This window comes from Nannobrachium achirus (genome assembly GCF_963921795.1).
Source record: "Nannobrachium achirus genome assembly, contig: SCAFFOLD_503, whole genome shotgun sequence".
Classification (NCBI taxonomy): Eukaryota; Metazoa; Chordata; class Actinopteri; order Myctophiformes; family Myctophidae; genus Nannobrachium; species Nannobrachium achirus.
Window position 1 is genome coordinate 20,001 of NW_027665105.1, and position 11,633 is coordinate 31,633.

At 47.9% G+C, this 11,633-nt stretch overlaps 1 protein-coding gene across 1 annotated transcript in view; it reads right to left on the bottom strand.

Moving 5' to 3' along the window:
* Window positions 1-11,289, bottom strand: part of LOC308280624 (ARF GTPase-activating protein GIT1-like) — a gene marked incomplete at its 5' end in the record, with an annotated part of 28,761 nt that extends 17,472 nt beyond the window's left edge. Inside the window, 4 exons of the mRNA XM_080754955.1 lie at window positions 1,145-1,438; window positions 4,591-4,743; window positions 6,160-6,284; window positions 11,167-11,289. Of these exons, the coding sequence (XP_080611081.1) occupies window positions 1,145-1,438; window positions 4,591-4,743; window positions 6,160-6,284; window positions 11,167-11,289 (695 nt within the window). The remainder of the gene's footprint in view (window positions 1-1,144; window positions 1,439-4,590; window positions 4,744-6,159; window positions 6,285-11,166) is intronic.
* Between the last annotated feature and the right edge of the window lie 344 nt (window positions 11,290-11,633).

Genomic DNA, 11,633 nt, shown 5'->3' on the forward strand with positions numbered 1-11,633 from the left:
CATCATTGATGTTTACGTGTGGTGTTGATTTGAGAGCAGCATTACGGGAGATGTTTTTACTGTACACACCCGCGCAACCCTCATCAGCTTACAGTCATCAGACAAGGTAAAAGAACGAGCGTTGGTATTGGCAACGCGCCGCCGTCAGGATTGAGACGAGCGTTAACGTTTGAAGCAGTAAAAGAGTTAAAATGAAGAATGACATGGCAAAGACAGTCGGACAGAAACAGACAGACTGCAGTAAGCCACAGGACAGACAGATGCAAATTCTCTGTGTAAAGATGATGAGTTGGACCGCAATCTAGAGGACTGTGTGCGTGTGTGCTTGCGTGTGTGAATATTAATCATTAAGTCCCGGAAAAGACACGCTGTGATTGGCCCTTTGAGTGGCAGCGTGCCTATAGCACTTCCACCTTCCTTTTCTCAGGTTTCTCTAATGAACTGTAGAATGAAGAGTCTGTCCTGCTCTCAACGGATACCATGGAAACAAGGACAATGATGGACCGGCCATCTTAACACGTTAACGTGTTAAGATGACCGGTCCGGAATTCTCCTTACTCATCTTTTGACGTCTTTCTTCAAAGGGGTTTTCCCAGTGTGCCAATGACGTCTTTGAAAAGATGTCAAAATGACCTGAGATCAGAGAGATGCTTTTCTCTGTTTGTGTGTTGGCTCCCTCGTGTGGCTGCTTGAGAAAATGTGTGTTCATTCTAGTGGATGGACACTTTTTTTAATTGATTCAGCTCTATCTCTGGAACCATTTGTCCGATTGAGAAAATTATTTTTGCCACTGAATCACAACGACTGTGTCTGTTTCTGTGATCGATCAGTCCCCCCCCCCCCCCCCCCCACCCCCTAACCCGGTCATGAAACAGTAAATAAAAAGATACAAAATCTCGGCACCTGGACCTTGGAGCCATTTTTGCCTGTGGCATCCTTAGAGTTAATAATTTTTAGTTGGTGAAAAACACAGAAAGCTTGGCAGGGAACGACGGAAGACGGAGAGCAATGAGTTAATGAATGGTAGAGGATGCAGAGAGGATCAGTGGGGGTTCAGGGTGGTAGGTTAGGGTTAGGGGGGAGTGGGGGTAGTGAGGGGTAGTGGGGGGCATTTGGGGGGGTATTTGGGGGGGTCTAAACTTACGCTGGGCGTGTTGAGGGGCTGCAGGCGAGCTGCCAGGGAGTCCAGGGAGGCTGGGGGGAGGGGGGGGCCCTGGGGGGAGGGGGAGGGGGCGTTGCCCGGCTCGTACATGGAGAAGGCCTGGCGCTGGCGCCCCGGGTGGGGGTGGGGGGGCATCAGAGCCACCGAGGGGGGGTGAGAGTCCCCCACACCCCCTCCTCCTCCTCCTCCTACCCTCACCCCCCCTCCTCCCCCCGGCCCCCCCGCCTGCTGGGCGCCCCCCCGCAGGGCACCGTTCTCCTGCTGCATCCGGGCGATCTACAGGGGGGGCAGGGGGGTGAACATGGGAGGGAGGGAGGGAGGGAGGGGTTGCATGGTGTCACCTGAATGGTTGAAAACAAACATCCACATTCACAGGTACAGTATGGGGGGGGGGGGGGGGGGGTCATTCACAGAGAGTTATTGGTATGGGGGGGGGGGGTCACTCTGTACTGTTACAGGTATTGAGGCAAGTCACCCTTCCTTGCGCCCCATCATGACAAAACAAAACAAACACAGTCCCTCAGACTTGCAGGTTTGCATACCGGTATTAAGGTTTAATGAGATGTAGGCTAAAAGCCCAAATCATATTAGTTTGGGCAACTACATCGCGCTAGGCAAGCAGATCACTCGTGTCCACTTTATTCAGTTGTGTGTTGTGCGTCGGTGTCCTAATCACTGTGTGCGCTCCAGCCGGCAGCCGCTCCATGTGTGTGACTTGACGTTTAGGAGGAAACAGTGCTGTATGCGTGCTGTTGTTCTGTTCACTGTGTGAAACAGTGCTGTATGCTGTGAGATATTGATGAATTCTAAATATAATCAAATTATTCTGGGTCACCCCTGGACTGGCATCACTGCACCCTAGGGTGTCACAGCACCCACTCTGAGAAACCCTGATCTAGACGCTGATCTCACAGATCTATAGAACACATGGACAAACAGCATGTAATGTGAGGAACATCCATTATCACAGATCTATAGAACACATGGACAAACAGCATGTAATGTGAGGAACATCCATTATCACAGATCTATAGAACACATGGACAAACAGCATGTAATGAGAGGCACAACCATCATGACGAGAGCTGTGAAGTTATGATGACACAGCCATCAGCCAACAACAAACATACACTTGTAGATCTGCTATTTGTTTTGTGTTTGGCTGCATGTTTGACGCAGTAAGGATTGATTTAAGAGGGAATAAAATAATAATAGGGTCAACAAAAAGATGTTCTGACGCACACCGTCCACAGCCGGTGTGTGGAGTGGAGACACAGTGATGCTACCAGCCATGCATCCTGCGTCCCTGACCCATACAGTATCTTTAATAAAGGACTCATTAAACTAAGCATCTATCACATCAACACTATCCTTCCTGCTATCAGTCATTTCACTGCACCAGCTGAGCTGCATGTGGTGGAGTCTCCACAGCTGTGCATTCTGGCATTATTGATGAGATGATTGAGATTGTCTTGTAAATCCATGCTTCTGTCCTTTATCAACTACATACAAGTAGCTATTTGCCACTATAAGTCCTTTCTGATGTTTTCGCCGTTGATACATAATGCGTGTGTCGTCGCGGAACCCATAAAATAATTCTGGGTCCCATTTGAATGGCCATTACATTGAAAACCTAACAACATCACTGGGAGAGGATCCATAGGAGACTAACCCTAACCCTGTAGTCTCCTGGTGAGTCTCCTATGGATCAAATGATTGACACTCATCTAGACTCAACTATACAGGATTATTTATTAAACGCCTTGGTTGAATGCTTGATTCTGATTGGTCAATAGCTCCACTCTATAACAGACCGCTGCCTCATCAAAGGCTCAGAACACCTGCTGCAGTCAGGCTGCACTGCGTTAACTTTATACCGTATCCAACAGTATGAGAGTCATTTACAACTGAACGTTGCTCTCAAGATTGTTTTTAAAAACATTTGAAGCGAGAAATAGACGAGGCAGTATCAGAAAATGGATTCTATTTTCACCAGTGCTTCCTTGTTTTCCAAGGCGACCCGTGTTGTGCTGGGGGGGAGATGCCCAGCACAACACTTGAGGAACACTTTGACTTCTGTAGCAAGGAAATACTTTTTGTTTTTAGTTTTGAGTCAAAATGATCAGCCTGAAAGGACCTTTATTTCTCCATAACGACCGCGCAGCCAGACCTTAGGCTATTTAAGCTTTGTACGGCGACGGCAGATGACAACGGCAACCGGAAATGCTCAGTGCTCGACAGATCAACCTGCCACCGTAGCAGCCGTCTGTACTACAGATCAACCTGCCACCGTAGCAGCCGTCTGTACTACAGATCAACCTGCCACCGTAGCAGCCGTCTGTACTACAGATCAACCTGCCACCGTAGCAGCCGTCTGTACTACAGATCAACCTGCCACCGTAGCAGCCGTCTGTACTACAGATCAACCTGCCACCGTAGCAGCCGTCTGTACTACAGATCAACCTGCCACCGTAGCAGCCGTCTGTACTACAGATCAACCTGCCACCGTAGCAGCCGTCTGTACGACAGATCAACCTGCCACCGTAGCAGCCGTCTGTACGACAGATCAACCTGCCACCGTAGCAGCCGTCTGTACGACGCTACGCCAGAAGCTCCCTTTCCACGTTGCACCTAAACGTCTGCTGTATGGACGCGTTGCCATGGGAACCAAAGAGTTCCGTGAAAGGGGTGGGACCCCGTCGCCGACGGCTGTTTGCTTAACGGTTTGGACCAACAGCGATTGCGTCATAGCAGCCGTAGTCCCGACTCACGTCGCGGTTGCAGAAAAGGGCTGCTTAAATTCCCCAATTTAATATTCTTATATTTATTTAATTTCACTTAACTTTCTACCTCCTATCATCCTATCTCCTAGTATCCTACCTCCTTAACTCCTATATCCTATATCCTATCATCCTATATCCTATCCTATATCCTATCATCATATATCCTATCATCATATCATCCTATATCCTATCATCCTATATCCTATCATCCTATATCCTATCATCCTATATCCTATCCTATATCCTATCATCATATATCCTATCATCATATCATCCTATATCCTATCATCCTATATCCTATCATCATATATCCTATCATCATATCATCCTATATCCTATCATCCTATATCCTATCATCCTATATCCTATCATCCTATATCCTATCCTATATCCTATCATCATATATCCTATCATCATATCATCCTATATCCTATCATCCTATATCCTATCATCCTATATCCTATCATCCTATATCCTATCCTATATCCTATCATCATATATCCTATCATCATATCATCCTATATCCTATCATCCTATCATCCTATATCCTATCATCCTATCATCCTATCATCCTATATCCTATCATCCTATCATCCTATCATCCTATATCCTATCATCCTATCATCCTATATCATATAATCCTACCTCTTTCTGCAGTCTGCGTAGCTCTTCACTCAGGTTGTTGTTGACCTTCATCAGCTGGGTGACCTTGGCCTCCGACGAGGCCAGAGCTTTCTTCACCTCCAGATACTCCTGGAGGGTGATGGGTCCATCTGACAGGTCTGATGAGTCCATGCTCTGAACACACACACACACACACACACACACACACACACACACACACACACACACACACACACACACACCACACACACACACACACACACACACACACACACACACACACACACACTAACCCTGAGCCAATGAGCCAATGTTGTGTGTGTGTGTGTGTGTGTGTGTGTGTGTGTGTGTGTGTGTGTGTGTGTGTGTGTGTGTGTGTGTGTGTGTGTGTGTGTGTGTGTGTGTGAGTGAGAGAGAAGAGGTTTTCCTATTGGAATTTGGCTGAACTTTTGATTCAAGTTTGGAGGAAGCTTTCCTTACTAAACAAGTTAAATACCAACCATTAGTACAGGTCATTATACATCTAGGATATACAGTAAGTGTCATTAGTACAGGTCATTATACATCTAGGATATACAGTAAGTGTCAGCTCATTGTTTTTATATTTGGCAGCCTGGGCCATGTCCACAGGCTGGTGGTCTTGGGGGGCCTGAGGATTTTGGGGTTGTCCAAGTATAAGGCAAAGCAGCTCGCAACTTATTGCTCAATCTCCTTCATTATAGGCAGTCCATCCATTTGGAGGAGAAGGTGCTATTTGTACCCATACTTATTTATCCGGTGTTAATATACAGACTGAAATGTATGCCCAATAGTGACTGTGAATCAGCTCTTCTGTACAGTCTGGACTGGTTTGGATTCATGCACATGTTGTTTCACTGATACTGTACATGTATAACTGATACATGTTGTTTCACTGATACTGTACATGTACATGTATAACTGATACATGTTGTTTCACTGATACTGTACATGTATAACTGATACATGTTGTTTCACTGATACTGTACATGTATAACTGATACATGTTGTTTCACTGATACTGTACATGTATAACTGATACATGTTGTTCCACTGATACTGTACATGTATAACTGATACATGTTGTTTCACTGATACTGTACATGTATAACTGATACATGTTGTTCCACTGATACTGTACATGTATAACTGATACATGTTGTTTCACTGATACTGTACATGTATAACTGATACATGTTGTTCCACTGATACTGTACATGTATAACTGATACATGTTGTTTCACTGATACTGTACATGTATAACTGATACATGTTGTTCCACTGATACTGTACATGTATAACTGATACATGTTGTTTCACTGATACTGTACATGTATAACTGATACATGTTGTTCCACTGATACTGTACATGTATAACTGATACATGTTGTTTCACTGATACTGTACATGTATAACTGATACATGTTGTTTCAAGCATGTGGGACATCAGAAGCAACTGGAAAATATTTGTGTCCCTTGTAATGGATTTTATAAATGCGGACTCAAATAAAGAAATGTAAATGTGTGTGTGTGTGTGTGTGTGTGTGTGTGTGTGTGTGTGTGTGTGTGTACCTTGGCTCGGTTGTTGCGTTGTGTGTTGTTGTTGTTGTGCGTTGTCAGCTCGCTGTCCGTGTCTTCATCTGACGCTACGCTGTCGTAGTCGTGTTGGTCATCGTCCATGGAGAGATCCAACACATCTACACATACATATTAACCATTTATTAAGAAGAAGAAAGAAGAATTTACTACATCATCCCACAAGGGAAATTCAGTTTTCAGCTTAACCCAGCTGAACCCAGTGCTGCCCACAAGGAGCGCGGGGGGAGGGGAGCAGTGATAGCTGGAGCGGGGAATCGTACCTGTGACCTCTGGGGCCTCCGGAGTCCTAGGTATGGACACTAACCACTCAGCTATCACTGCTATTTATGTCCACACAAAGGACATGCATACAGGACACACTATAGGTGCAGTAGAGTTACATTCACAACATCATGGCACTTGGTACCTTATATAAAGTATAAGTAGCAACGTCTCCGCAATATGTGGCGGCTGCCGATTATAGTGGAGATGGCACAATACTTGTACAAAAGCCTGATCGCCGCGATCAGGCACATAATCCACCTGCAAATGCAAACGCACCTCATGTATGGACCATACATGTCTGGACCATACATGTCTGGACCATACATGTATGGTCCAGACACGTATGGAACATACATGGGCAACTGGCGAGTCATTTCTAGTTTCTCTCTTTCCATCCTTCTCTCAGTCCATTTTAAAAGGAAACCGTTTGGCAGGAGACCACAAAATACTTCAAAAGTGTCTGACGTTCTGATCCAAAGAAAACACCTAAAGTGGCAAAGTTATGACTGAAGTGGCAACGCTATGACTAAAATGGCAAAGTTATGAGTAAAGTGTCAAAGTTATGAGTAAAGCTAATCCTAACCCAGGGATTCCCAAACTGTTGCCGAAATGGCTTGCAATTCTGTTCTGTTCTGGTTTTGGGCTTCCCTGACACTGAGCTTAACATTAACAAAGAGTAAAAATGGCCAATATGTGTTGTTTTCTCCTTTTCCTTACTGTGGGAGAGTGCAATCATTCAATGCTCCAAGCAACAAAGGTGAACACCAAAAGAACAGTATTGCAGGCCTGCCATAGCCTGGCTTGGCCAGACTACTAATGCAGCTAACTAACTGCAGTACCTTGTTTAACATGGCTGGATTGTGTGGCTGTGCTAGGCTAGGCCTGCCAGGCCATTTTGAACATTTTTGGAGGGGTGCTACCCACACGTTTGGCTGTGTTGCTCATTCCACAAATGCCAGATCCTTACAAGCTGTACCTCGTTGTAAAGGTGACTAATCAACGATAACAATGATATCAAACACAATACCATTTGAACGTTAGCACATTTTGATCCTTACAAGCTGTACCTTGTTGTAAAGGTGACGAATCAATGATAAAAATGATATAAAACACAATACAAACTGGTTTTATTAAAGGGGGGATATAATGGACCGAAGTCAAGTTTACTTTCTTTTTGTGCTGAGTTTATATGGGGATCTCAAGGATCTCCATATATGGGCATACAAATGGAATACAAGGGACAAGGACGGAATGTGATGTCACAACAATGTGATGTCAAAACAGGTCAGCAGCTATAGGCGTTACTCACGGACAAGATGTGACGGTTTTCATAGTTAACTGCGACCTACGGTCATAATAATAATAATAATAACTAGAGATACTGTTCCTACGAAACAGTGTGGGCTCGCTCGTGATATTCTACAGCGTGCTAACTGTCATGTGAAGCTCAACCAATGCTCCAGCTAACACCACTCCAAGATGTTTTTTCCACAACTCGATTGCACCTCATTGGCTGAGGGCCCTGCCTTTGTACTGCCGTGGCGGAACTCGATAAATACATAGTGTTCTCGCCTCACAGGCGAGCCCACAACTAATAATAGATTATTTCAATTTCTTTCATGAGACAAAATCTTTGTAATCTTTAATAAGTCACTTGATTTCCTGCCAGCCTCACTACTTTGGCTCAGTTCTCCATGTTTGCATCTGGACTGGTTAAAACCATCTCTACTGGACTGGACTGGTTAAAACCATCTCTACTGGACTGGACTGGTTAAAACCATCTCTACTGGACTGGTTAAAACCATCTCTACTGGACTGGACTGGTTAAAACCATCTCTACTGGACTGGACTGGTTAAAACCATCTCTACTGGACTGGACTGGTTAAAACCATCTCTACTGGACTGGTTAAAACCATCTCTACTGGACTGGACTGGTTAAAACCATCTCTACTGGACTGGACTGGTTAAAACCATCTCTACTGGACTGGACTGGTTAAAACCAGGGACACTGTCCGGCGGTGAGATAGTGTGTGTGTGTGTGTGTGTGTGTGTGTGTGTGTGTGTGTGTGTGTGTGTGTGTGTGTGTGTGTGTGTGTGTGTGTGTGTGTGTGTGTGTACAGTGTGTGTGTGTGTACAGTGTGTGTGTACAGTGTGTGTGTGTGTATGTACAGTGTGTACAGTGTGTGTGTGTGTGTGTGTGTGTGTGTGTATGTACAGTGTGTGTGTACAGTGTGTACTGTGTGTGTGTGTGTGTGTGTGTGTGTGTGTGTGTGTGTGTGTGTATTGTGGTGGTTCGTTCGGACACCGCCCGCCAGGTAGGCCCTGCATGTCAAAGAAGCGCACCCTGGATGGGAGAGCGAGCCCTAGCAGACCAACACACTGTGTGGGCCAAGTGATTGACGGGCGTTACCTGCCGGCCCACACGCTTCATCAGGCACAAGCGTATGCACCTGTGGGCCCCACCCAACACAGGGGTGCATAAGTACTGAGCTCGCTCTCCCCTTCAGTCTGTGCTGGGAGTCTCTGACAAGCTGATCATGGGCAGACAGGCGGTAAGAGCCACCATATTTCCCTCTCCACCGCATGTTACTGTGTAAAGTGCATTATAGTAATGTTCCTTCTACTCATTACTTCTAGGCATGGACTGGGAGCGGACTGACACTGAGGAGTGTGTACCTGGATCAATGAGGAGCGCAAACCTGACTCACTGTGGAGTGTGTACCTATCACTGGAGAGTGTGTACTCGGCGAGCTGAGGAGAAGGACCTGGAAAAGGAGACCACAGCCTTACCTTCCGGACCCCCAGCGAGCCACCCCTATTCCTATTTTGTTGAGTATATCTCACTTCCCTTAAAACCATACTAGTATCCGGAAATTCTCTGGCCCCAGGCCCATTATACCCCGTGTTCATTTTATTTAGAAGATAGAGAATTAGACGGATTTGTGTAAGAGCGGGCACCTACTCACCTATTACCTGTCACCTGTGGAAAAGAACGATACTCACCTATTACCTATGGGGAAGAGATACTTTACCTGTCACCTGTAGAGAGGAACTATACTCACCTAGCGCCTGTGGGGAAGAGAGACTATACAATGGAATTATACTCGCCTGTTTCCTGTGGAGGGAAACCCCTTTAAAGTAACTCTTACCTACCCCCCTGGCCCCCCCACGAAGAGGAGAAACGACAGCCCCGTCCGGGGAAAACCTTGTGTTGATTTATTAAAAGACAATTTCAGTTATTCACATTTATGTTGTTCATTCATGCTACGTTGCATTACAATGCTGTTGTAAAATAAGAACTGTTCAATAAATGCCCGAGTTGGCAACACTGTCTTTGCTCTCTTGTGCCTTGGTTTGGGTTCAGTCTCCACACATGGTGTGCAGAATACGGGTACTGAACCTCACCTAGACGCAATATGACAACCACACCGGCCCTAAACGCTCTGTTACAGAGCCAGGCCGAATTACAGCAAGCGGTGACTAAATTAATAGAGAAAATCCAAATTGACCAAAACGTTAATCCCACACGTCCGCCTGGAGAAGTGTTAACGAAACTGTCCCCCGATGATGATATTGAAGCTTTCCTGGAGGTGTTCGAGCGCACCGCTGCCCGGGAACGATGGCCCGTCCCCGACTGGGGCAGCATCATCGCTCCTTTCCTCTCAGGAGAAGCCCAACGTGTGTGCCGTGACCTACCCCTGGCAGAGGCCCGTGAATATAGGCGCCTGAAAGCAGCTATCTTGGCTAGTCAAGGTTATAGTATGCCGGCCCGAGCCCAGCGCTTCCATGGGTGGAACATGCAAGCGGCGCTGCCGCCTCGGCCCCAAATAGCCGCTCTCCTCCGCCTAACTCATGGGTGGCTGACTACGGCCGGTGACCCGCCACTGATTGAGAGAATTGTCATAGACAAATGTATACGTTCCCTGCCGCCTGATGCCCGCCGCTATGCCTCACAGGTGAGCCCAAATTCCGTGGAGGCCCTGGTTGCGCTCCTGGAAAATCACCAAGTGAGTACAGAGATGATGAGAAGCACAAAGTCAGAGATTCCCAGAGGGACGGGGGAGGCACGTTACAACCGGGACCGCTCGCGGCCTCCGGCTACTTCCCTGTCGCCTACTACTACGAGACGAGCCGCCACAGAGCGGACTGCCCGAAGCCAACCGCAGACATCACGCCGGTGCTACGTCTGCGGGAAAGCGGATCATATCGCATGGTCCTGCCCGGACCGGGACCGGGACGTATCCATGCCATCCGCCACCGCCGCCTCCGACGGCCGACGCCCCTGCCTTCACTCCGGGAGCCAGCGGCGGTGCCACTCCAACCTGCCGGTGAGAATTGACGGAGTGGACACCCAGGCTCTTCTCGACTCGGGGAGCGTCGTCACGCTGGTACACGCTGAGCATGCCGGGCGTCCCACCTCCAGCCGTATGCCGGTCCGCTGTGTGCATGGGGATGTGCGCTCCTACCCAACGACGCTGATACGCGTCCAATCCACCAAAGGAGATGTCGAAGTGGAAGCTGGAATTGTACCTAACCTACCGGTCCCCCTGCTCATCGGCACGGACTGTGTGCTGTTTGAGAGACATTGGAACCCGGGGGGCAGAGGACCGCCGCGGCCGCGGCGAAGAAGAAAGATCCGGCCGGGCCCCCGTTGGAGGAACTCATTGCCCGCGTGCCCGGTCTTCCGCGCCGAATCAGAGGGACCAGAGAGCGAACCCTCTCCCGACGAGGAGCGGCAGGGAGATGCACCCGAGGCGGAGGAAGCGCCGCGGGGCACCTCGTCAGAAGAGCCAGAGCCGGTGGCGTGGCCTGACTTCCCCGAAGAGGAGGATGAGAGCTCTCCGCTCAGAGGGGACTTCGCCACACAACAGTGGAACGATCCGAACCTGGAAAATGCTCGGAGGAACGTCAGCGCGATTGATGGGAAACTATGTGAAGGGGAGAGAGCCAAGAAGATCTGGCCGCTCGTTCGTGAACACATGGAACAAGCGCAGCGCGCCCAGTGCAGGGTGTACAACCGAGGCGCCACGCTGCGGAGCTTTGAGGTGGGCGAAAAAGTGCTGGTGCTCATTCCCACGAGCGAATGTAAATTTCTCGCAAAATGGCAAGGGCCATACGAAATTATGGAGAAACTGGGCCCGGTCAACTACCGCGTGCGCCAAATAGGGCGGCGGAAAACTATG